The 25,311-nt window shown below is 37.0% G+C and overlaps 1 protein-coding gene and 1 pseudogene across 2 annotated transcripts in view; both read left to right on the top strand.

Annotated features, from left to right (window-relative positions):
• The first annotated feature begins 261 nt into the window (after nucleotides 1-261).
• Nucleotides 262-25,311, top strand: part of PTGFR (prostaglandin F receptor) — a 33,690-nt gene continuing 8,640 nt past the window's right edge. The window contains exons 1-2 of one of the 2 annotated variants that reach the window (XM_019743318.2): nucleotides 262-714; nucleotides 2,165-3,033. In XM_019743318.2, coding sequence (XP_019598877.1) covers nucleotides 2,236-3,033 — 798 coding nt within the window. In that variant the 5' untranslated portion in view covers nucleotides 262-714; nucleotides 2,165-2,235. Of the gene's footprint in view, nucleotides 715-735; nucleotides 1,193-2,164; nucleotides 3,034-25,311 lie in introns of those variants that run through there. The other variant, XM_074334996.1, reaches the window with a different exon arrangement.
• LOC141572514 (U6 spliceosomal RNA) lies at nucleotides 13,854-13,966 on the top strand (annotated as a pseudogene).

Genomic DNA, 25,311 nt, shown 5'->3' on the forward strand with positions numbered 1-25,311 from the left:
GCGGTGACCGTTTCCATTTACAACACGTGGTTTGCTTGAATCCCTGTTTTTAATCCCCTGGATATTGGCCACTAAGCCCTTCCTCAAATACACCATCTTTCTTTCTACCTGCTTTCTTTATCCTCTTCGAGCTGGATTTTGGAACGAGTTCAGTCTGCAGACTACAATCTGACAGTCCAACACGCTGTCACGACAGCTGTCTAGACTTTCCTCAGCTTTCCACATTCCTATTGTGCAACCTTAGAGATGGCGCCTTTAGCTTGAAAATGAGTTTAAAACAAAACTTTTCCCTTAGTGGTCGGGCTGCTGAGAGGGCAGCTCAGATGCTGATGGGAGCGGGGGGCGTAGCACTGGGCGCTGTGCCCTGGTCTCTCCTGATCCGGCTCTGGGCTCTTTGAAAAGGGGGCGGGGAGGAGGGAGAAGAGGAAGGGGGTGGAAGTCACTCTCGCCCTCTGTCTCGCCCAGGCTACGAGCGCTGCTAGGTGCTCAGGGATTGAAGGAGGCGCGGGTTCCGCGCTGAAGGAGAGCGGGGAGGGACGCGTGTGGACACTCAACTGGACCTGGAGCGGGAGCCAGACAGGAGGGCGGCGCTGCGCCGGGCAACCTGCAGCGGCGACGGAGCGAAGCTGAGCGGCTGCGGGCGCACGATGGCTCACGGAGCTGCGCGCTCTTCTGCTCCACCGTGAGTCCTTCGGGGCGGCCAAGGATGAAAAGGTAACCACTCCTCCAACCGCTGGATTCCCACGCGCCTGCCGCCCAACGCTCAACGCGACTGAGGTTTAGCCATCCCATCCCCGGCAGCTGCAGCCGGCTGCCCTGGAGGGCACCTTAGTTTGCGCGTGACAAGTTGGGATCAGATGCCCCAAGTTGGGGTGACCCGAGTGAGAAGGATACTCTGGCTGACCTGTTCCGCTCCTGAGCTGCGGAGTGGGGAGCAGCCAGGTAGAAAAGGTCTCAGAGGAGGGAAGTGGACAAAGGAAGAGACCCCCTTCGCGCCCCGTGGTTCCCTGCCCGCAACACGAGTCCCGCACCGGGGCCAGCGCAGGCCTTTGGCGCCACCCGGGGTGGGAGGAAAACCTGCCCTCTGGCGTTTGAGCAATCGCAGAAAGTTTCAGCAAGTTAGGAGGTTTGGGAAGGATGTTGCAAGCAGTCGCTTGAGGGAGGCGGGGTACTAACCAGCGAAAGTCGAGCGGTGAGTAAGATCTGGAGGAGGCGACTGTCCTCAGGGCGGCTCGGCCAGACCCACCACGGGGGGTACTAGGAAAGGCTGGCTCCAGAATTCCCAGCCTCCCGGAAAGCTGCTCGGGAAACGCCAATCGGATTAGTTTGGGGCGGGGTGGCTGTGGTCCTGGTTATCCAGGGTCTGTGACTCAGGCCTCAACTCCCTAGGGAAAGAGCCACGATAAATATTTCGTTTTGGATATTGCGCCCCTGAAGATCCCCTGTAGCTTAATCAACAGCATCTGGGTAGATGTACCCACAGTGAGCAGGACTCGCCTCCTTTCCTATGGAGACCCAGGAATTCTGCACAGGTGGTAGCTGGGCCAGAAAACCTTCCTACCACCACTGCCTCCTGTGGGTCACTGACACGAGTGGTTTGCTGTTATTTGATGTCAGTCACGTAGTTTTAGAGCTTACTCAGAGAAGCCCCATTTGACATTCGCGAAAGTGACCTTGCTGGTCCACTCTGGCCTCCTCCCAAGTTTTGGAAAAAATTGTTTTGTCTACTTGACAAACAGGTAGTTCATCTAAGGAATAATCTGCAGTTTGGGGAAAAAGCCCATCAGAGAAAAAAACAGAAACTTTAAAAGTTCATCTAGTTATTTAAATAGACTATTATGCTTTTAAAAACGTAGTTGGGTTTTAATCTCATCTTGCTAGTGATTTTGTGAATCTGTGCCATGTCAAGAGGAGATTTATGAGGTGCTCATTTGCAGAGGGGCCATGGAGGTTAATCAAGGAGGCTCACTTTTCGTAGCTTCTTTACGTTGAATATGAAATGTGGAACCATAGGCAGATGGGTGCTGCTTTCAGTACGATGCAACCTTGCTTATGATAGGTCAGATGAATCTGACTCCTACCGCAGGGTGCTGGTGCCCTCCATTCTTAAATGGCAGATGAGCAGTGAGGCAGTGCTCATAATTCTTGTTTCTTTATGCTCCAGACACCTGAACTACAAGCCTGTAAGGTCTGAGAGGGAGATGACTTGAGCGACCAGCTTTTATCTCCACAACAATGTCCATGAACAATTCCAAGCAGCCAGTGTCTCCTGCAGCTGGGCTCCTTTCAAATACAACTTGCCAGACGGAAAACCGGCTTTCAGTATTTTTTTCAATAATCTTCATGACGGTGGGAATCTTGTCAAACAGTCTTGCCATTGCTATACTCATGAAGGCATATCAGAGATTTAGACAGAAGTCCAAGGCTTCGTTTCTGCTTTTGGCTAGTGGCCTGGTAATCACAGACTTCTTTGGCCACCTCATCAATGGAGCTATAGCAGTATTTGTATATGCTTCTGATAAAGACTGGATCCGCTTTGACCAATCAAATGTCCTTTGCAGTATTTTTGGTATCAGCATGGTCTTCTCTGGTCTGTGCCCACTTTTTCTGGGCAGTGTGATGGCCATTGAGAGATGTATTGGAGTCACCAAACCAATATTTCATTCTACGAAAATTACATCCAAACATGTGAAAGTGATGTTGAGTGGTGTGTGCTTGTTTGCTGTTTTCATAGCTTTGCTGCCCATCCTTGGACATCGAGACTATAAAATTCAAGCTTCAAGGACCTGGTGTTTCTACAAAACAGAACACGTCAAAGACTGGGAAGATAGGTTTTATCTTCTCCTTTTTTCTTTTCTGGGGCTCTTATCCCTTGGTGTTTCGTTCTTGTGCAATGCCATCACAGGAATTACACTTTTAAGAGTTAAATTTAAGGGTCAGCAGCACAGACAAGGCAGGTCTCATCATTTCGAAATGGTGATCCAGCTCCTGGCTATAATGTGTGTCTCCTGCATTTGCTGGAGTCCGTTTCTGGTAAGAGCCTAACATTTTGACAATTTCTGCTTTCTTTCATTTTTTTTTTTCAGGTTCAATACAAGATTTGTTGTCTTTTTTTTCCAAAATTGTTAGTCTTGATGGGCAACACTGTTCAATCTTTTAAATACTAGAGTTTACTCCTACTCTAAACTTATTTCAGCACTCACCTCTGGCTCCGAATTATGTTATTTATGACACATGGTTATTTTCTCAGAGGCTTTGAGTTGAAAGTAATGTCTTGCTAACCAGTTCTAACTGTATTATTACTGGCTTGTAGTGCAATATAAAGTAATATTAACAGAAGTAACATAGTCTTAATATACTTATTATGATTCGTTTCTAAAATGTGAAAATAAATGATAAACTCAAATACAATATTGGAATGGACTCCAGTTAGTCTTGGTAGAAAATCACACAGACTTTTGATTTATAAAAAAATGTGTATTAGCTACAGGATTGTTCTAAACACACAATGACCAGGCCTCGCCTTGCAAAGGGAGGTGATAAGCTGAGATGGTTGGATAGTTTCAGTGAACTATATGCATAGGTGGAGAAATCACCAGTTCAGAACCCCAGGAACAATTCCCGTAGTGCAGGGAGTGGTGTGAGTGACAGGAGAGTCAGGAATCCTTTGCTCTGCCCATCCTTATCATTTCATTCCTTTAAAAAAATTGGCTGAAAGCTAATTTGACAGCTTGCTATTTTTATTGGAAATGAAGGCTAAGGTTAAGGAATTATCAACAAATACAAGTCATTTCTATTACTTTCCAGGTAGAAGAAAAATACTTACGATTGATAAGTATACCTTAATTCCCTTAAGCATTTTACTTTGTGATGGAAAGAGTGACAACAAGCAAAGAGAAAAAAATCCTTCTGTACAAAAAATCCTTCCGTATGGAGCTACTGATTGTTTTCATTACTTTTTCTGTACCAGTGGAGAAACAGGCTGGTATTCAGAGATCGTGATACAGCTGATATACAGGTAGATGTGAGACAAAGGTAAATACAACACAAAGGTTATGCTTATACCCTACATGGTAGTATGAGGGTGCTTGTTACTCATATAGTTTTTCCTAAGCATCCAACAGGCTTATTGTCCAAGGATTGTTGCCAGTGAAGTTTTGATATACAATTCTGATGACCCTGATGCACTGAAAAGTTTGTAAGAGCTGCTGCTGCAGGCAGAACCTATGATAACCAATTTATTTTACAAAATGACTTTTAATGTTTGAATAGGTATTTTTATTCATATTATTTTCTCACCATTTGAATTTAGTATCTTGAATTGTTAAGGCATTTAAATATTTTTTCGTGATCTTCCTAGGAACCCAACCAAGGGGAGGTGAGGCTGGGTCTGTTAGTGGCAAGTCAACATTTTGAGGCCCGTTTGTGGTTAATTTAGGAGGCTTTAGGTGAACTCAAACAGGTCTGACCTGTGCTCATAATATAGTTATTTGAATCTGAATAGCAGAGACCAGTTCTGTCAATACTTGGAATCACTTTAATGTTCATTTTTGAAGAGTTTAATTTATGCCACATCACAAAGGTAATGTCCTTAAAATAATGCTCCTTTTTCTTCTTACACTTTGAATAGAGTAGCTTTCCAAAATAAAAAGTGTGTCTGACTAAAACTGAAATTAATTTGGGGGTTGGAAAGGGAATATGAAGAAGATGAGAAAAGAGGTAGCTGAGAATACAGACGGTGCCAAAAAAATGTATGCACATTTTAAGAAAGGAAAAAAAAACTATTAAAATTGTTATACTCAATATATACCACTAACAAAAGATGAATACAAGTCATGTGTATACATCTTTTTGGCACCCCTGGTATTTAAAGACATTTTTTAAATGAAGATTGTAGCTCTGGAAAAAACCTGAAAACCATGAAATAGTGAATTCAGTGGGAGACAGATAATGTGGGCAACTGAGGTAATTACTAATGCTTTGCTTTTTGTTTGTTCTAAGTCACCTTTAAAACTGCTTAGTTCTGGCTTTTGACTTTGAGAAATTGGAGTGATAGGCTAACTACTGTAACATTGTGGAAGGCAGCAAATTTCACTTTTGCCATGGCTAGTTTGAATTTATGTTTTTCTCTAATGTCTTTTCCTGAATTTTTGTTTTCCTTCACTATTAAAATGGATATTACAATTTTATTCATATTTTGAACATATCTCCTAATGGAAACATAATTTTATTGTCATGAAACATTTTCTGGGGTCAACATTTCACCTAACTATAAATTATTGATATACCCATGACACCAATGTAGCAATCTTTCTAAAATGCTTTTTAGTGTGAAAATGATTTCTGTGTTAGATGCCTTGTAGGTATCTACCACAGATACTCCTTGATGGATTGATATTTTGTTTCAAGCATTCTTTGAATTCCTGGTTTCTCTTGTGGACACTTGGGTCTTCACGGCAAGTTCAGACTAACGGATTTATACTTTTGTGGTCTGGACACAAGTGCGTTGGACATTAGCTTAAGACCATTCAGACAGCTCTAAATGGAGGCCTCATCAAAAACTCAGGCTTGGGAATGCCAAAATAACACCGAACATGAGTATCTCAGTTGAAACATTTCTCCCTTTTTCCTTAAATGCCTAGGAGGAATTGCATAGAGGTTGATGACCAAGCCGTTGTTCTCCACCCTATATTTTAAAAGCTTCTTAGTTTTAAAAATACCTCTGCACCCAAGATTCTAGATTCCCATAGATGTACTATGATAGTGACAGTTTCTAGATCAATGCCTTCCTTTATACCATGTGCCTTCTATCTGGATTGATAAGTATGAATTGTTGGTTTTGTAATTTTAATGAACATCTGTACACACTCTTCCACCTGTGTTCACTGTTATTTTCAGGACTGAAACTAGAATAAAGGTACATGTGCATACACTAAGAGGAGGAAATGCAGATGGAGTTTGTGCTTGACATGATTTATTGCATTGACACTTATCGACAGTGGCATAATTTCTAAAATGATTTAAATTTGTAGCTGATGACAAAGGGGGTACATTATTAATTTTGACGATTGAGTTTAACCCGTATGAAGGCAAGATGATCAGGATGTTTATTTGAATCCTCTCTATCTGTTTTTAATGGACTGTTTTTCTTGAGTGGTTTTAGATTTGCAGAAAAATGAGTGGAAAGCACAGAGTTCGCATTTGCCCCCTCATGTCTCCCACTATACCCCTTGTCCTCTTTATTATTAACATCTTGCATTGGCGTGGCACATTTGTTATAATTCATGAGCCATTATCGATGTATTGTTATGGATTAAAATCTCCAGTTTACATTAGGGTTTTCTCTGAGTGTTTTACATCTTGTGGGTTTTGACCAATGTCTGTTGACACGTTTCTACCTTTACAGTCTCATACAGAATAATTTCACTGCCCTAAAAATCCCCTGTAGTTTTTTTTTAAATTTAATATGTCATTTTTTCCTAAGAGGAAATATGTGTGTATCTTTAGGAATTGAGATTTAGAAATGTAGTAAAATCATAATATTAGCTTAAAATATAACTTGTCAGTGACTTTTCAGATTTTCAAAATCTGGATTTTATAGTTAACCAATTTATATGGTTAACACATATAAATTAACTTAATTACAATCACAACTGAAAAATACAGGAAACTGCAATAGGCATTTTTTTAGCTGATAATTCCATTTATCAATATTTTAACACAAAATTTTTGAGAGTCAAATGGCAATTATAAAATTGTCTTGTGTGCATAGTAGGTAAATCATTTTCCCTAATAAATAAATCTTGAAGATATCCTTTTGATGTTTCTCAAGTGAGGGGGGAAAAAGACATTTGCCAGCACTTTCAAGTAACATTTTCTTAATATTTTTGTTTCTGTCTTTATACAGGTAAGATTCTTTGTGATGTTTCATTTCTAGAATATGTAACCCTAACAGGAATTTATTATTATTGCTATGCTTATTTCACCAGTTTGGTAGAGCAATAAATACTTGTTGACTGGTTGACTGTAACTTAAGTGGTATGAATGTCAAGAGATTGCAAATGATTGACCAGAATGGGGATGCTGAGTTTTGTAGGTAAGAGTTAATTAAGCAAATACTGAAACCAAATGGTAATTTTTAATCTGTTCTCTAAGTTAGCAACTATAGACTTCTGACACTATTAAACTTCAGGGATCTTTCATTAGAAGGCCACACATTTGATTAACTTCTCTTTGGGGTTAGAGGATCATTTTGAATTGGGAAAAGAAGTATCAAGTATATGAAGAACAAAATGATTTCTAATGGAGGTGAGTTTTCCTAAGAAACATGTTCTCCTGCATACGTAGAGTTTGAATTTGATTTTTGTAAGGTTGTTACTCTTAACGCTAGTATTTCTAGTCAATGTAGTTAAACATTTGGTCACTAAGACGTTTGTCAGATATAAATGAAAGACTTAGTCAGTTAATTGGATTTTGACTGAATGACTAGAGGTATTGGTATCATAATGACCAGGTCTTAGAGAGCTAATGGCAAATGATGGAACAAAACAACATCATAGAACATCTCGACTCTGAGTGAAAATTGTTTTCTTTGAAAGGAGGGCCCTCGTTTTCATATTTAAGAACTGTAATGGTAATCTGTGTATGTGTCTTACGCACTTGCCAGTACACCAAAAAGATGTTTTTAAGTAAAAAGAAAAATGTGGAAACTGTATAAACATGTATATACATAATGTGTACATGTGTAAATTCTTTCCAAAGTTAAAAAAAAATAAATTAATTGGCTAATCTATCTTTGGATCTAACTGCACTAAATTAAAGAGCTTCTAATGGATTAGAAATTAAAAACTAGAAAGAAAATGGACTCTTATAGTTTTAGGTTTGATCTTGGGAAGTAGGCCTTTTTGGTTTGTTCTGGAGTGCTGCTGATTTTAGAGGCAATATTGTCTTAAATTGTTTTAGCTGGTTTTCTTTATGAAGTGGGGAATGCTCCCATGTTTGCAATGTGGAAGCAGCCATGATAAAGGACTGATGATGACACTTGGGTTCTACTTCTACAAAATTCTTTAACAACTCAGGCACTTAGAACTCAAAATTCATGTTAAGAAGAAACAGTATATTTTAGAGCTATATTAATGTAGTTTATAGTATGAGAATTCAGGCTGCTTTTGTGTTTGGGTGGACATGGAATAAGTGGCCTGAGGTCAATGACAATAGCTGGCAGGGGACCGGGTCTAGGATATTTGAGAGCACATTCTTGTCTCTGAGCCCTGGTGTTCTCGCCCTAACTCTTCTCTTAAATATCACTTCCTCTGTCTAGGCTGTCTTAAAAAGCACCCTTTCTTTTACCTCTTCCCTTCCTCTGCGATTTCTCTCATAGCACTTAGCCATAGCTGATAACACGGAATACATGCATTTTTTTGTTTATTTAGTTGTTGTTTGACTTCTGCCTCTAGCATGTAATATCCTTCAAGAAAGGGACCTTGTTTATTGCTAGACCAATGCTTGGCCCATGGTTGTGGTCGATAGGAATTCGCTCAATGAATTTCATGTAAAGGAGGACTCAGTCAGTGACGTACTCATTACCACCTGGGAGCCACTCTGCCGATGAGGTTTGGACTCAGCTAGTCAGCCTCCGGGATGCTTCTCATACTTCAAATTGGAATTTATTCTGGGAGAGGTCTGAGCAGGGGAAATGTGTTCAGAGGTTCCCCAGGAGTATTAGTTGGAAGTGGAGTCTTGGAGCATCCTTACATTCTACAGTTTGAATCTGCTGCTAGAATTTAGGAATTTTGTCAGCACCCAGAGAAATTTTACGGATAAACTATGATTGTGTTATTTTACTATGATGGTATTACAATAATTTGTTTTTATGCAAATTCCCTCTGTTAGTCTCAGTGGTCCTTGGTGGCTAGGTTCTATATTAGTAGTTTGTATTTTAGTTTCTACAAATGGCAGGCCATAAACCAATGTTTGTTGAATGAATAAACTAAGGAACCAAGTATTGAATGGGAAGTATTGAAAGCAAAGGACAATAATTACGTGATAGAACTTATTGCAACTTATTTTTGCCCCATTATCTTCAGCACTGCCTTTCTCTGTACCCATACACTTTCTCCCACCCCAAATGTATTTATTTTTATTGATGTTTTCTTTTTGAGGGGGTCACGCCAGGAGACAAGTGGAGAAACTTTATTTGAGTAAAGACCTACAGATATTGGTTATTCATTGTTGTAAATAAAAATCTCTCTAGTAAGAGTTGACAATTTTCTGTGAAATGGGCTTGCTTACCTAATGTCTCTACCAGCTGATTGAGTGTATATATGAGTATGACTTAGTTTGCGTTGCTAATCAGACTAAAAGACTAGGTAAGTTTTACACTTACAGAGGATTAATTCTCAGAAAACTCCAACAGCCTGTTTAGTGGACACTGTGATTCCCCATCCAGATACCCTTTTTGGTAAGTCTTGCTTTTGGTGAAATTATCCTCCGCCGAAGGGAGCTGCCGAGCCCATGGCTGTGCTCTCCTCTCTTTGGTCTTTCTGTGTGCAGTGATGGGTGGATATGGGCATATAGAGAACTTACCTCTTTGCCTCGTTTGGGGGACATTTCTGAAAGGTCATCTAAGCTGCAGAAGTTGCTGAGGCCTTTCTTGCACCTGAATTGCAGTTTTGCTTCTCCCTCTGCCAAATCCTGCGTCCCTCACTGCTTCACACTCCTCAGCAAACTTTCTGCATGAGATTTCTGTCTCAAAGCCTATTTCCTTAGGACAAGCTTCAAGAAGTCCATTTATTCATACGTTATCTAAATATAAAGTATAGACTTTATTACACATAGGTTTACAGTATGACTTGATAAATGTGTTGAGCTATATATAGACCTTTAGAATTGAACTCATTTAAGTACAATATCTCCCTTCATGGAAGTGTATGGTGTAAAAACTGGCCTCTCAAAGGCCAGTCAATTAAAAAAAGACAGTGCTGGGTTGAGAATTTACACAGAAATCTGTTGATTTAGATATGCATGGTAGTCTGGAATACTTTGGTATTTTACGTTCATTTACTCTTGGCAAAACATAATTTTCTGTTTTTATGGGGAAAGATCTATAAACATGCCCAAAGATATCATAGACATTGAGACAGCACTTACCAAACAGTCCTTGAATGATTCAAGTATAAACAAATCAGAAACATGTGGATTAAATTTATATCTTCATGGATATAAAAATCCTCTGGCTTAATGTGTTTTGGGGTTTTTATCAAGCCCCCAAACGTTTGAAGAACGATTCCAGATGTCGATGTGCCTCAAATCTCTCTGGGTTACCAATTTTAACTTCATTTGCTTAGTCTTATCCTTGCAGGAGGTGCATAAAATGGATTCCATTTACATTTGCTTTGGTAGGCATTTATAGCTACACCAAATTTTACCTGTTTTGTGCGTGCCATTTGTCTGTATTTAGAGAGGACTTTATCCAATAGAAATTTGTCTTTTGTTATTTGCAAATATCGCCTTTCAAAGCTTGTGTAAATTTGTCATTCTGTTCATCCTTTGTCATGGGTGTAAAGAAGGTATTGTCACAGAGGAATGGATATATTGTGGCTTTATACAGACAGGCAGGTGGTTTTTCTCACTCTTCCTAACCTAGTGAATCCCTAAATAAAATTCAGACTGTGGAATGCCCAAATAGAGTGTGGCTGTGGCGTGACAGTGAAGGAGACAGAGACAATTGGATTATGAAAAAAGATTTGTTTTAGCTTTTTGTGCACAGTCCCCCATCAAGCCTTCCGTTTAGAATACTTTAGTTACTCAAGTATAGGCAGGGGACAGGGTCCCAGCCCCACTACCTCTTGGTTTAACCTGGAGTCACTTTAAGCCAATTTTGTGCATCTGTGAACTTACTATAGTATTAAATAAGTACTAACAGAATCTCTGTGATTAAAAGTACTAACAGAAAAAAATGATTCGACCTCCCTATAATCTCAGAACACAGCAATTGGCACATAGGAAATGCTCAACCAAAATCCAAAAGCCCTCAAAAAGTTTAATGCTATTATTGGCACCCACCATCTCAATTAGAAATAGTCATCTGTGTTTAGTTTAGATGTTTTCCATTTTCTCCTCTGTTAGGAAGGTTTGATTGCAGTGGAAAAGAACAGAGGGAGCTCATAGCTACAGAAAACTTTCTTGGACATTTTCAACTTGAAGTTATTTCACTGTCTCACTAGACGTGAAGATATTGCCTGCTAATCTTTCACATCTTATTCAAATATAAATATGCTAATAAGTTATAGTTATAATAATTTATAAGGTATTAATTTTTAAATTATTGGAATCAAGTTAAAGTGAGCAAAAAGTTATTGAAGCGGTTTTGTATAAAGTGCTACGGTTGTAGTCATGTTTGCAGGGAGTAAAAGATAAAGCTCTTTCCTCAAAGAGCTTATAATTTAGTTGGAGTAAAAGATGTAGCCTATCTAAGAGTTAAGATAGCTCTTGGAGAGGTAATATAGTGTTAAGGTTCTGGGTTCAAGTCCTATTTTTTCCACTTCTGGCTATGGGACTATAACCACTCTGCCTCAATTTCCTCATATGCAAAATAAATTTAGTAATACTACCTGATTCTTTGGGTTGTTGTGAGGACTAAATGTGTTAATATATGTAAGTTAAACTAGAGCCTGACATTGTAAGTACCATATGCTTCGTTATTATGCTATTATCATTATTGATAGTTACTATTAAATATTAACGCTGCCAGAAAATAATTTTTTCAACAAGATGAGCAAAGGTACTTTTAAATCAGTTATTAAATGAATAGTGGGTACTACAGTAAGGAGCTGTCACTTCCAAATTGGTGATCCACAAGTAATTATATGTTTATTTGTTTGACAGATATTTATTGAACACGTACCATGTGCCAGGCAGTGTTCCAGATAGTACAATAACAATCTCTGTGGTTTAACTGTTCATGATATCTATGGCTTTAAGCAACAGAACTTATAAAAAATGAAAAGAAAGGACACGTGTAGTAAATTCAAATCTGAACATATTTAATTATATCTTTTGTTACAATAAGTATTCTGTTGTGAATGCATACGGATGAGATTATTTTTGATTATTTATAAAAGGGAAAAACTTTCATAGTATGTCATTTAGAAGGAAAAATTAATGGAAATTAATGTGATCCTGTCAAGTAATGTAAATTGGAAAAACTAAGGAGAAAAGAGATAATAATACATACAATTTGTAGAGACATAAAAATCTATGAATAAGAAGCTTTTTCAGGCTTGACAAGATTAGAATACAGTAGGTTGTAATAAATTAATAAAAACTAGAAGAATTTTCAAGTAATGAAACATTAGTAGAAAAATTAAATCAGATAATAAAAAATTGATAATTCAAATTAGTATTTTACACAATCTTTTGATAAGGAAAATGACTCAGAATTAGAAGATAAATATGTGATGAAGTATTACAAAAACTAACAACTCTTTCTAAGAATTTAAGTTACGCAAGTGTTAAAAAGGACTAAAAAGAAGAAACAACAAATTGCCGTGAACATTAATACTGGGGATGCCAAAAAAAATGTATACAAGTGGACACTTTAGTCAATGTTGCTCAGGCAGTAGTTTGCTGTAATCAGAAGTGTCTGGACGGTGATGGTAACCACTTTGAGCACCTCTTATAACTGCAGAAGTCAAACGTGACTTGTATTCATCTTTTGTTATCGGTATATATTGAGTATTACAATTTTAATAGTTTTCCTGTCTTAAAATGTGTGTACATTTTTTGGCACCCTCTGTATAAGTGAATAAAATTTAAAATATTCATTAATCCTTTAGTTTACCCATTCATTTAGTTTTTGGCAGGCTTTTGCTAAATAAAAGCCTGGTTGTCTCTCCAAGTGGAGAGTAAAGCATAGAGACAGACACCTAACCTGGGGAAATAATCCTGAGGCAAATTGTAGGAATCATACTTTGTAGCCACTTTATTTTAATCCATGATCTTTGGACTCCCTTCTCCAACCTCTAATTCTTAGGTGTATCCTCCTTTTCCGTCTCTCTCCACTTTTAATACCGGAAAAATATAACTAATTTTCTGGCCTTGCCTGAGAGCAATGCAGAGGGTTAATTGTTTTATTAAAAGGGAGGCACCTCTGGTCCCAAAGGTACATTAATAAGTATTAAATAATAACGTTGTTGTAGCAGCAGCAGCAGCAGCAGCGGCAGCAGCAGCAACAGTCATTATTGATATTCCTTTGATTACCTAGTCCTTTATTTTGCTTCTTGCATTTATGTTTACAGCAGAGGACCAGAAAACAAGGAAAATAAAAACTGCATGAATGACAGAAAGACAGAATGCAGGAGAGGGGAGAGGAGCAGAGACAAACTGGTGGTGTACAAGGTACAAGGTGTACAAAGTGGAAGGGTGGAGAGAGGCACTCTCAGGTTTTAGGAACTCCATTAGAGAGAAAAGACCTCCCTTTATTTCTGTGGACATGTTCTCTTTATTGAAGAATATTACGTTTTGTGTACTATGTTCCCGTAAGCTACTTTAAAAAATGCAGTGTTTTCATGAACTATAAAATCTTGTTGTAAAAATAAAATACAGTAAACTATAACTTAAAATAGAAAGAATCTTTCAAATCACAGTAGTTCTTACTATTAGCATTCTGGGTACATCCTTTTTACTCATTCAATAGGGAAAATATATTAGTTTAATTTCTTTGGTTAATAGAGTAGCTAAGCTTTCTCTTCTTATATTATTGAGTATTATCTTCTTTCTTTATGTGTAAATGACTTTTAAGAACTCTTTGGTTAACAAAGAACAGGTAATGCTAATATATAAACATAAATATCGTGCTCGCTTTGGCAGCACATATGAGTATACTAAAATTGGAACAATGCAGAGAGGATTAGCGTGACCCCTGGGCAAGAATGACATGCAAATTCATGAAGTGCTCCATATGTGTGTGTGTGTGTGTGTGTGTGTGTGTGTGTGTGTGTATATGATCAATTGTTATAAAAGCAATTGTTTTTCCAGGTTCATTGTTAGCCTTTTAATTTAGTACTTTAATTTATAAAAGTAGTGAATGAATCAATAATTTCTTTTGTGGTTACTGCTTTCTGTTTCATGTTAAGAAATCCTTTTCTTAGGCTAAAGTAATACCAGTAGTCATCTCTTTTATCTTACGGCACTTCTGCCCTTTCATTTTTTGTATTTATGTTTTTAATACATTTGTAGTTTATTTTGGTTTAGTTTGCAAGTTAATAATATGAATTTTCTTTTGAATGGTTAGCTAGTTGTCCCCAAATCATTTATTGAATGATCTTTCTGCAACTGTTTTAAATTTCTACCTGTATCATTTCAGAAATTCTTAAATATGTTTGGATCTTTCTGGACCCTTTATTTCATCCTATTGATCTAACTCTAACATTCTCTACAACTGTCATCTTCACATTTTATTGAGACTTGTATTCGATTTGTCAATTACAATATAGAGTATTTCCTTTCATGATCATGATCTAGCTGCTCTATTATTGAAATCATGTTTTAAATAATAATTTTGTAGTTTATTCATAACAGTATTTAAGAAAGCACTGATCTTGGCACATTTATTTTTTATTTATTTTTGTGACAAAATTCACATAAAAAATTTATTATATTTAACCACTTGAAAGGGTATAATTCAGTGACATTTAGTGCATTCACAGTGTTGTGTAACCATCACTACTATCTCATCCAAAACATTTTTATCCTCCAAAAGGAAATCCCATTAAACAGTCATTCCCCACTTCCTGTACATTTCATATAACACTTATATATTTTTTAAAATTAGCTTTTCCAGACACTTGCCTAGTTCAAGAGTTTAAAATTTTCTTATATCGACTGATTAATCGTACTGTTTTCAAATTAGTTAACTTTTTATTATCAGATTTTGTAAATCTTTTATGGGCATTTGAAAATAATCTACATTCTTTTTAAAATCACCATTTTCAATACATAGCTATTAAATCAAGATTATTATTTATAGAACCCTATTTCCTTATTTTTTCTAACTGTCCTGTCAAATAATGTGTATGAGAACTTAGAATTTCATTACATTCATGTTTTGTTGGTTTATATTTGTGTTTCTAATAGTTTTCAGTGCGTTTCGATTATGTAGATTTCAGTGTAATGTCATCAGGGGTGAAAAATTCATGTCAGAATATTCTATCTTTGTTGTGAATTACTCTTATAAATATAAAGTAAACTTCTCTTTCCACTTCAATACATTTTGCCTTGAATTCTTTATCTCATATGAAGGTATTATTATTGTAATAATAGCAATAGTCTTTTTGAGTATTTTGGATTTAGTTGTGCATTTACTATTTTGGGTATAGTCTAAGAAACTTTTAATACCATTCTTATTAATGGAATACAGTATCATCATAACATTCAAACAGAACAATTAGAGCTTTTCCCTGTCTCTTTCATGCCCCAGTACCTATTGGTTAGGCTCTAGAATTACAATATTGAAAAAAAAAATACAATGCAGGGAGTAAATTTTCTTCTTATAATCTGCTGCTTGTATTCTGATAGCTGCTTCAATCCTGCTAATTTAGGAAGTATGACGTTAAATCAGAAGGGAGTCAATGAATGGAAGAACATGGGTAAATTTCCTGTTTAGAATGCAGGTCAGTTCTGCCAAGACCTAGGAATTTGCCTCAGACAACAGCGGACTTCAGCACCTGTAACTGGCCTGTCCCTCATCCAGTTCTGCTTGAGATTTTAGTTTGGAATTGTTCAAGACCTGAGCAATAGGAGAAACTTCTGAGAATATTCCTCCAACCGAGCATATCCTTTGGATCTGCTTAAATTAGAAATGTGCTCTTTGAGGGAAAAGATAGACTAGAACTACATATAGCAAGAAAGAACTCTGTGAATGCCTTCTTACTCTTCATTTCCTAATATAAAAGCTTTCCCTGCCCCCCAACTTGCAACACAAAAGTAGCAATAGATATCTCTATCAATATTCCTGTGTTCATTGCAGTGAACAGAGAATTAATTTCTGATACAGTTTAATCTTTACACAATTCTATAATGACATTTTGTCACTGACAATTTCAGTATTTCTCCATATGCAATTTTTGAACCAAAAAAACTACCTGACATACCGAAGAATTTTTGAAAAACTCTGTAGTCATTATAAATTTTGATAGCATGAGGTGGTTTTAAAGCTCTTATAGGATGTGTGGTGACTCTTTTCTCCCCTGAAAGTGCAAGCACAGATAAGGTAGACGCATCGCATGGTATTGGAAGGGAGTATAAAGAATTGCTGTTTTCCATCAACAAAAATATATCAAGCAGTTCCAAATGCACTGCATTTAGAGATCTTTGCCTTTTTAATTCATCTCCAGGCTCATATCAGGCTCATCTATGGATACAGATGCTGAAGCCAGCTTGCTAAAAGCTTTCCTGGATGGTAGAGAAGATAGCAGTTTGTCCAGGAGTAATTTCCATTGTGTGCTGTTTACCTTCTCCTAATTGCCCACTTTAGGTTTGTCTGTTTAGGGCAGGGGTGTCAAAACTGCGGCCCCTGGGCCAACTGCAGTCCGCAATCCATTGTTAATTGGCCCGCAGTAAATTCCAAAAATATATTTACTTTACTTAAATAAACCAGGTGAGGCAATACATACTTCACCTTGAGTGAGTGGCCCGGCTGTTTGTGTATTTTACCGCATATGGCCCTTGGTAAAAAACGTTGAAAAAAGTTTGGACACCCCTGGTTTAGAGCAAATGGTAGGAATATAAAAACCAGTTTACTTATTTACATAGTTTTAGATTGATGTGGATTTCCATGTCGTCTGTTTAGCAAGCCATTTCATATTTGGTTGTAAAGATGAATGAATAACCTGTTTTCTCTATATCAGTGCCCTGGTCTCTAATACCTCCCTTGAGTATGAATTGACATTAATATGTGACCACAGCATTGGTGCCACCTTTCTCTTGGACTTCTTGGTTTGTTTTACATGGTTGCCTAAAACTCAAGTTCAAACAATTCAACTCACCCAGAGATTATTTATCTACTCAACAGTATATAGAGACAAGCAAGCAATCAATAAAAAATCATGCATCACAGTGATTTCTGAGTGATGCCCCAGTATATTCAGGAACTGAACAAAGTAATAGAACCCAAATGAGTCCTGCTGTATTTGTCTGTTACCCCCCACCCCCCATCTCCACACCACATCACAATCAGGCCAAGCACTCAAAAATGTTTCAGCTTTGAGGATGAAGTTCTGTATTTGGGAATTAACCTTCTTTTATCTGTCACCAAAGGCCACTTGGATCTGTGGCAAACAGTCAGGAGCCTTCTTTGTGGTGGGTGGCGAGAGAAACTTGGCCTTAGTCCTCCCTATTCAATCTGCCCAGACTGAAGAGGGGAGGGATGAATTTGCTGTCATGACTTTAAGTACAGGTAAATATGTTCATTAACTAATAATGCTTTTATAATTAAAAGTTGTAAAACAGAACACCCCTATATGAATGCTGGTTAAGTAACTAGGTATTTTTATTTTCAAAATTGCTTGAATAAAGTCCAATCTTTCATAAATATAATGCAAAATTGCATGGTTTACCATGAAGTGTAGTCAAATGCCCATGTGGCTAAAAATTATCTCTAAGAAGAATGGTACTATAGCACATTAAACTGATTCAAATCTGACTTTCTTATTAGAGAGAATTAAAGTCTGATAGTCTTGATTTGTTTTTATTTAATTTGTAATAATTTTCTTCATGAAACCTGCTTTGATTATTCTAGTGCACATTTTTATCTCTCTTTCTATGGATAAAAATTTAGCATCTAATTCTACATAATCATAAAATTTGCACTGTTTGTTTTGTGACTGTTTAACCTCTTAAATGGATAGGGAGCTCCTTAGTGACAGAGTCAATGTCACATTTTCCTACTCTACTTCCTGCGTTGCCTGGTACACTACTTAGAGAGGTCCAAGGAAAATGCAGCTCATTTGTTAGAATTCTTCAATTGCAAATAAATCAGTGAGTGAAACAACATTCTTATAACTATGATTATTAAATACATATGATGTCACATAAGGATTTTCTTAAAACAAATTTTATCTTTTGAAAAAAAGAGTCAAGTTCTTGAAGTATAGCTATAAAACCTTAACTGTGAAGATAATTTTAAATGTAAAGCTCTTGCTTAGAAATTTTTGTTTTGTGGTGTAAGAATCAATTAATTAAAAACCCTCATTTGTATCTACTACTACTATATGCCAGAAAATGCTCTCAACACTTTATAAATGTTAATCCATTGAATCCATATTACATTTTCAGTTGTATATTTCCTCAGACCTGGAAAATATTTATGACTATGTTCAGAGGGTTTACAAAAAGGATGCAATCATATGAGGCTTGAATTATTTGCATGTAGCTGCATGAGCAGATGTTATTGTTGCACAACATTATTGGCTCTATGTTATAACTGAATCTTCAGTGAAAATTAAAATGACTTCAGATTTAAGCCAAGATTTATGGGGAAGAGGTCTGACGTGAAGGCAGCTCAAGACATTGAATTGGTTGTGATTTGTGAAGAAAGATAAACATGATTAAAAGGATTAGTTTTATACTTTATTGTTGTACTGACATAGGCCTAACTTTGAACAAGTTTGCAAAAAAATCTTTAAACAAGTTTGCTAAAAAGGCTGTCTTTAATAAATTAAAAAAAAAAAAAAAATTTGCTTTTCTCTCTTCTAGTGCATTGACAATGCCCTTAGTCTCCTACCTTCCTTTGTTCCCAACCTAAATGGGTCCTAATTTATCTGGGTAAATAAAAAGCTTCCAAATTAAAATAACATGGCAGATCTGTTAATTGGTATTGCATATTAAAAATAACCTAGATTTTTGTGCAGAATTTTTTTACCCTTCGAGACATGTTTTTTTCTCTCCTGTCATTGAAAGATTAAACCCCATCCAGGGGAGAAAAGGCCTTGCTGAACGTTTTGAGGGACAAGGGAGGCTTTGATTATAAAACCAGAGGGTGCCATGAGGAGCCAGTTTCAGAATTTTGGTTACAACACAACAAACTTTTATCTTGAAAATATGTTCATCTCTCACTGAACAGCCTGTTTATTCCAAACATCTTGCAAAATCTGATAGTTTTGTTATCAAGACACTACTGTTTGCTGTCATCCCAAGACATATCTGCAGCTGAACGATGCCACAGTTCTTGATTTTTAAAGAGAGCCCAAGACATGTACTTAAGACATGGCACTATAAAATGATTAAAGCTTATTCATACACATAACATGTTCATTCATTTATTCAGTAAATATTTCTCTCAGTGCCTTCCATGTGTCAGACATTGTTCTAAGGTGCTAAGGCTGTGGCACTTGACAAGGCAGGCAATATGCCCTCTCCCATGGAGGTTAAATTCTTCTGGGTGTGGTGGTTGCCAGGAGCTAGGGGCTCTTTGGAGAGAGAGAGATAATAAGCAAATAAATAACAGGATGTTCTGGAATAGTGGTTAAATGCTGTGACTGAAGGTGGCTTTGGGGCTCTTTTAGGCTGGATGGTCAAGGAAGGCCTCATGATGAGGTTAGCCCTAGATGACAGAAGGAGCCAGCTCTGGGTAGATATGTGGGCAGGATGGTCAGGCAGAGGGAATAGCCAGCAGAAAGCCCAGTGGTAGACATGAGCTTCTAGTAGCGAGGGACAAAACCAAGGCCATTACCTGGAGCAAGGGTAGCACAGATGAAGGTGGTAGGATTTGAGGATGGAGAGGAAGGCAAAGGTCAGATTGTCTAGTACCTTGTAGTCCATTGGTGAGTTTGGATTAAAATTTGGTTGGAAACCATGGCAGGGTTTCTTAACAAGGGAAAGATAGGATCTGATGCATGGTGTAAAAAGAGCACTTTGGCTGCTGGATTACAATTGAGCATGGACTGTAGTAGAAGGTTGTTTGCTTGAAATTTCACTTGACACAAAAGTAATGAATAAATTTTCTAGAACTTATATTGGGAGGTAAGGCAAATAATAAATCATTATTAATCATTATCAATGATTTATTAATAAATCATTAATAGAGATTAGCTTGTGAGTAACAGAGGAAACACTTTCAAAATGATTCTCCTTTAGGCTTAAAATACAATTATATTTGTGGCAAAAATTTTAAGGAAAAATTTAGTCATATGTTATCTATTCTACCTGGTTAATAATCTCAATATATCTTCTCTGCTTGTTTAGCAAACGGCATTTTGATGAGCATTCATGTAGTTGACAATATGCAATTATCCATTTGCATTTTGCTTTTGAGATGAAGTTATTTGGCTCTCTTTTAATTCTCTTAGTTATTGTTAATTTTTTGGTTTTGTACAGCTTCACACTCACGTGTGCACACACACACACACACACACAAATTAGATTCTATGTTTTAGTTACAAATAGTTTTCTGTTTCTTGATCTTAGAGAAATCATCTTTGAAATGCCCTAATAATTATTTTACTACAAAAGAGAAATTTTCATCCCTTGTTACATTTGTGGTTATAGCATGAAGGGCACACATATACATATACTTATAGGCGAACAAGTATTACGTGTCATGGGCCATTGGCCCGGAGTTTGCATATCCCTTGTTTGGGATTTATTTAGGCTTTGAGTCTGGAATAAAAAAATATATATTTTTTACTATTGATTTTAATACCACAGCTCCCATTGTTTAAATGGTGTAAAACATGAATGAGGCATATCATTTTATTTTGCAGAACTTTTCTGTAGGGTCTAAAAATATTTTAAAATTTGAATATCCTGTAGAAACGAATCTTTCTGGGCAGAGAAAGAGAGATGGCCCCACCTAACACGCCATACCAAATTCTGACTCAAGAAGTGACTGTGCTTTCTGAGTCAGGGTACTTTACTATTCTCCAGCTTCTGTTATTGGGAAGAAAGGATCAGTATTCATTCCACAGTTAGGACTGAAAGAGGTCCTGATTTAGAAAAGTAATTGATTTTCCCACTTCAGTTCTGCATTCATTTACCAAATATTTAGTAGGCAGTTACTGTATGCAAAGATATGTTTATTTATGTTGTCTATACCAATGACTCCACAACATATGACTATACTAACTCTCCTAAGCCTATACTTGAATCTCTACTTCTAATTAGGTAAGTTGCTATAGCTATTGGAGGGTGCAAAAATTTCTCCGTACCTGAGTTTGGACGTACTAGCCACATGTCCTTTGGCAAATTATTAAGGCTGTAGTGAGCTTCAGTTTTTAACTTCTGTACAATATTGATAAAAATACTGATTATATCACTCATTTAATCATGTGACATGTGAGTTTTCACATGATACCTGGTAAGCGTCCAGTGAAAGTGCTGCGTGATTGTTGTTATTACTATTGTGACCATTATTCCATTTGGTACTGAGTTTTAGGAAACACAGTGGTAATTTGAAAAACATCCATTGAGTGCTTTCCATGGGCTTTGCACATGTGCTATATGGGTATATAAACATGACTAAAATGGGATCCCAACTTCAAAGGAATTTGTAGTTTATTTGAGGAGACATGAGCAGAACTGGCTCTGTTACAAAAGAACCATGTGAGCAAATGCCCATGGCCTTCCAAAGAACAGTTTTGCTGAGAGACTTTGTCTGTGTTTAGTCTATGTCAAACGACGAAGGGTAGAGAGTTCTTGACCAAAGCCTCCTTGAGTTCAGGTTCATTGTGGTCTCTGGTGGTCTTTGGGTTTAGTGAAATAGGTTCTTAATTACTAGTCACAGACTGAGTTCTCTTCTAGAAATGCAATTCTTCTCTTTTAATTTTATCATTGATTTATAAACTGTTTTCTTTTCTTCCTTGGATTAAATTACTTCATCTTTTCCTCACAATGATGTCTTTTCCATAAACTTGTAGCAACTGCCGTTTTAGGTTAGCACCACCTTTTTTCTTTTCATAATGTGCTTCTTAATATGAATGTGTTTAATAAGGTCAATTCATCTGTAAGATGCCAACCAGAGACCATTTTACCTTTTGGCATTTGGGACCTTTGAAATTCAAGGTTAGAGGGGTTTTGGATCTTATATCTTTCACTGGCTAATCCCACAAGGGAAATCTGATATGTAGTTCAACTCATCTTCTTTATCAAATCACTTACCTGAATGCAAAGCCCTATTTCTTGTGGATTACACATGTTTATTTCCTTTTGTTTATTCTGGGAAAAGTCATGTTCTTTTAAATGAGGCCATTTTTGTGGTATTACTTGCAAAACCTCTCAAGAATACAGTGTCTTCTCTATAACCACAGAAGAAGGGCTTGGCTTTCTGGTATTGCAAATAATACCACAAAAATTGGTGGCTTGATGGAAAAAATTACGGAGAATTTATACAATGGAAGAAGGGAGTGGAATTGGAGCCACAGTTTTATCGTAGTACAAGGAAGAAATTTCCTGAGGTTTTGCTGACAGTCTCCTAAGGGAAGGAGAACCATCTTGATTCTTTTGGTGGTCATTTTCAGGTTGGATTACTTAGATTCACTCTTAGTGAGATGAGTGAATCATCAGTGTAATTTGGTGATGATTTGCCTTCAGCTTGGGATAAATTATGGTTAAAGTATATAGAGGGTATCTCCATACCCTATCTTGAACGTGTTTACAAAGTGAAAACAATTTGACCTTAATCTTAAGCTGCTTTTTATGGTAAATTTACATACCACTCTGGTAGATTTTGTAAAAGTACTTATGAAGTATGTCAATGTGCTTTATTACTATCTTTTGATTACTACCGGGGTCTGACAATCAAGCTCCATGAGGGATTTTTAACCTTATCATTTCTTAGTTTGAAGGCAGGTAATGTCAAGGTCCCTAGCATTCGCATTCTTGAGCTCATGCAGGCAGATGCAATCTGACCTACACAATTACACATTTTTACTCTGTCCTCTCAAGCAGGACAGGATGGTTAGCCTGCTGGTCAGGTGCAGGCCATGTGATAGTTCCCCTTTCTGATTTTCCCGTTCTCCGGCTCCATAGACATGCTCTTCTCCCTTCTATGTCATCTCTATTTTTTGCTCCCTGCAGTCTTTTAAGTAAGTGATATTGCCTTGTTGATCTGTGTCCTATTCCCTTTTTTTCTGGCTACAGGAAAGATAATTATTTGAGAGAAATTCTTCAGAGAAAGTGAAAGGCTAAAATTTGTCCTTCCCAGCCCATACTGGGAGAGAAACATCATAATCAGCTTTCTCCTTCCATCCCGCTGCTTCTTTGGAGAGGATGGACATGTTGGCAGGAGCAGCAGCTCTTCCGCAACAGATTCCACGGGCCTCCTTCTGGAGGTCTTGTTGCTGTGAGGTCTCTGTTCCTTCAGAACGTGCCTCTCTAAGGGTCTCCCACAATTTAGGAAGCTTTTTCTATTCTCCTGGGTGAAGTTTGGTAGATTGAGCAAGTAAACTGCAGGGCCCCTGGGCAAGCTAACGTAGTAATTAGGAGGACAGGGCCGGGCATGTTTTTCTTCAGTCAGTGACACCAGTGGCAGGTTCCCTTATCTTGCTGAAACATAGTTTCCTTATCTGTAAAATACAGATAACAATAAATATGTCATAGGGTTGTTATGAGGATCCATTGCTCTACTAGAAAAAGAGCCTTCCTAGCATAAGGACATACTCAGTTCTAGCTTTTGTTATTATTCACGTCTGAATCTCTCACTCCTGGGTTGCATAGCATGGTGCTCTGCTTTACAGGAAACTTCCTGCCTTTCCCTTGATTCAGGATCCCATAACTGCCAGAATGGCCAGTTCTTGTGGATTGGTGCCAGCCTGTGTTTTGATTGTGGTCAAGTTCTATGATAGAGTCTGCAGTTGGTAATAAGAACATTCTCTTAACTGTGTAGTTTGTTCTCATTCAGTCATGACTAATTTACTTTCATTGTATGTAACTCAGTACAATCTCTATTTGGTTTGTAGAACATATCTTTTGATCGTATTCATTTTATACTTCCTTAAAGAAATTACCACATGATATGACATCTATACCAATGTTATTTAATTTTACTTTTTGTTATATTTGGCATATTGGGATAAATAACTATATTTTATTCCCTCAAAAAGTGCCATAAAAATAAATTACAACATCATTTTGTAAGGACTAGCAGCAAGGGACCATGTCAGTTATTCCTAGGAATTCTGGCATAAAGCTTCCCACCAAACAATGCAGGCCTGGGAGAAGAGACTGAAATAGCAAATGACAATACTTGGATTCTGCAAATGAGAACCTTCTCTAGAAAGACTAACTTTTTGTTTTTCAAGTGTCATACATTTTCTTCTTCTCTATGTACTATTCCATTTAAAATTTTATATTTTACACATCATTTCCTCAGGTGGCATGAAGGAGTGAAGATGCATATAAAGTATTATGATTTGGGATTGTCCCATTTTGCTGGGAGAACAGTATGTACACAGCTTGTCCTGTTTTCTTATTTCTTTGCAACTTTCAAAGTCGTTAGGCAGAGACAGGAATGTGCTGTCAATTTTGCCATTGGTTAGTTCTCTGCCAACAAGTCAAGCAGAAAAAAGTTAATCTGCACAAGTGTTTGTATTTTGCAGCACTGATGTATACTTTGCGGGGGTGAGCAACATTTCACAGCTCTTCTAGAGTGGGGCTATAAGAATTACCATACACTTTTGTTCTTTTATTCTTCCCTATTGTAATACTTATGTCTTAGCTCTGAAGCATTCACCATGTGCAAAGTGCTGCTGCCTTAATTTTAATGACTATTCAATAAATTGGAAATGATTGAAATATCGTTACCTTCTATATTCAACAATGTAGAAATTTATATAATTTAGGTATGAAAAAAGTTCATTGTTGAAAAATATGTCCTGTTAGAGCCTCTACATTTCAATTTGTTAAAGTTTTCTTTTAAAGCCTATTATTCTGTAGTGTCACAAGAGTAAGTTTTTTTTCTGAAGTTTCCTGTAGTCATTGTTGCAGAGATGAAACAATCTCGTATTTTAAGACTAAACACTAGTTAAGTCACCACATATATATTTAACTCTAAAAGTCACCTGTTGAATTGAAATGGATTCAGTGATTTATATAATGTGCCTTTTCCAAAATTGCCATTGAAGTTAAATTGAAATGAAATTTCTCATTTGCAAAAACTCCTAGGTACTGTAACATTTAAAAATCAACCATTTACACATAGTTCTTAAGTCGCTAGTTATCCAAATTAACAGATAGATTAAACTTCTCTCATGGAGATGGAATGGAGTAATCCCTTGGCAGAGTTTCCCCATGGACCTTTTTCATCATCTGTTAAAGCTG

The sequence above is a fragment of the Rhinolophus sinicus genome, linkage group LG06 (assembly GCF_036562045.2).
Source record: "Rhinolophus sinicus isolate RSC01 linkage group LG06, ASM3656204v1, whole genome shotgun sequence".
Taxonomy (NCBI): domain Eukaryota; kingdom Metazoa; phylum Chordata; class Mammalia; order Chiroptera; family Rhinolophidae; genus Rhinolophus; species Rhinolophus sinicus.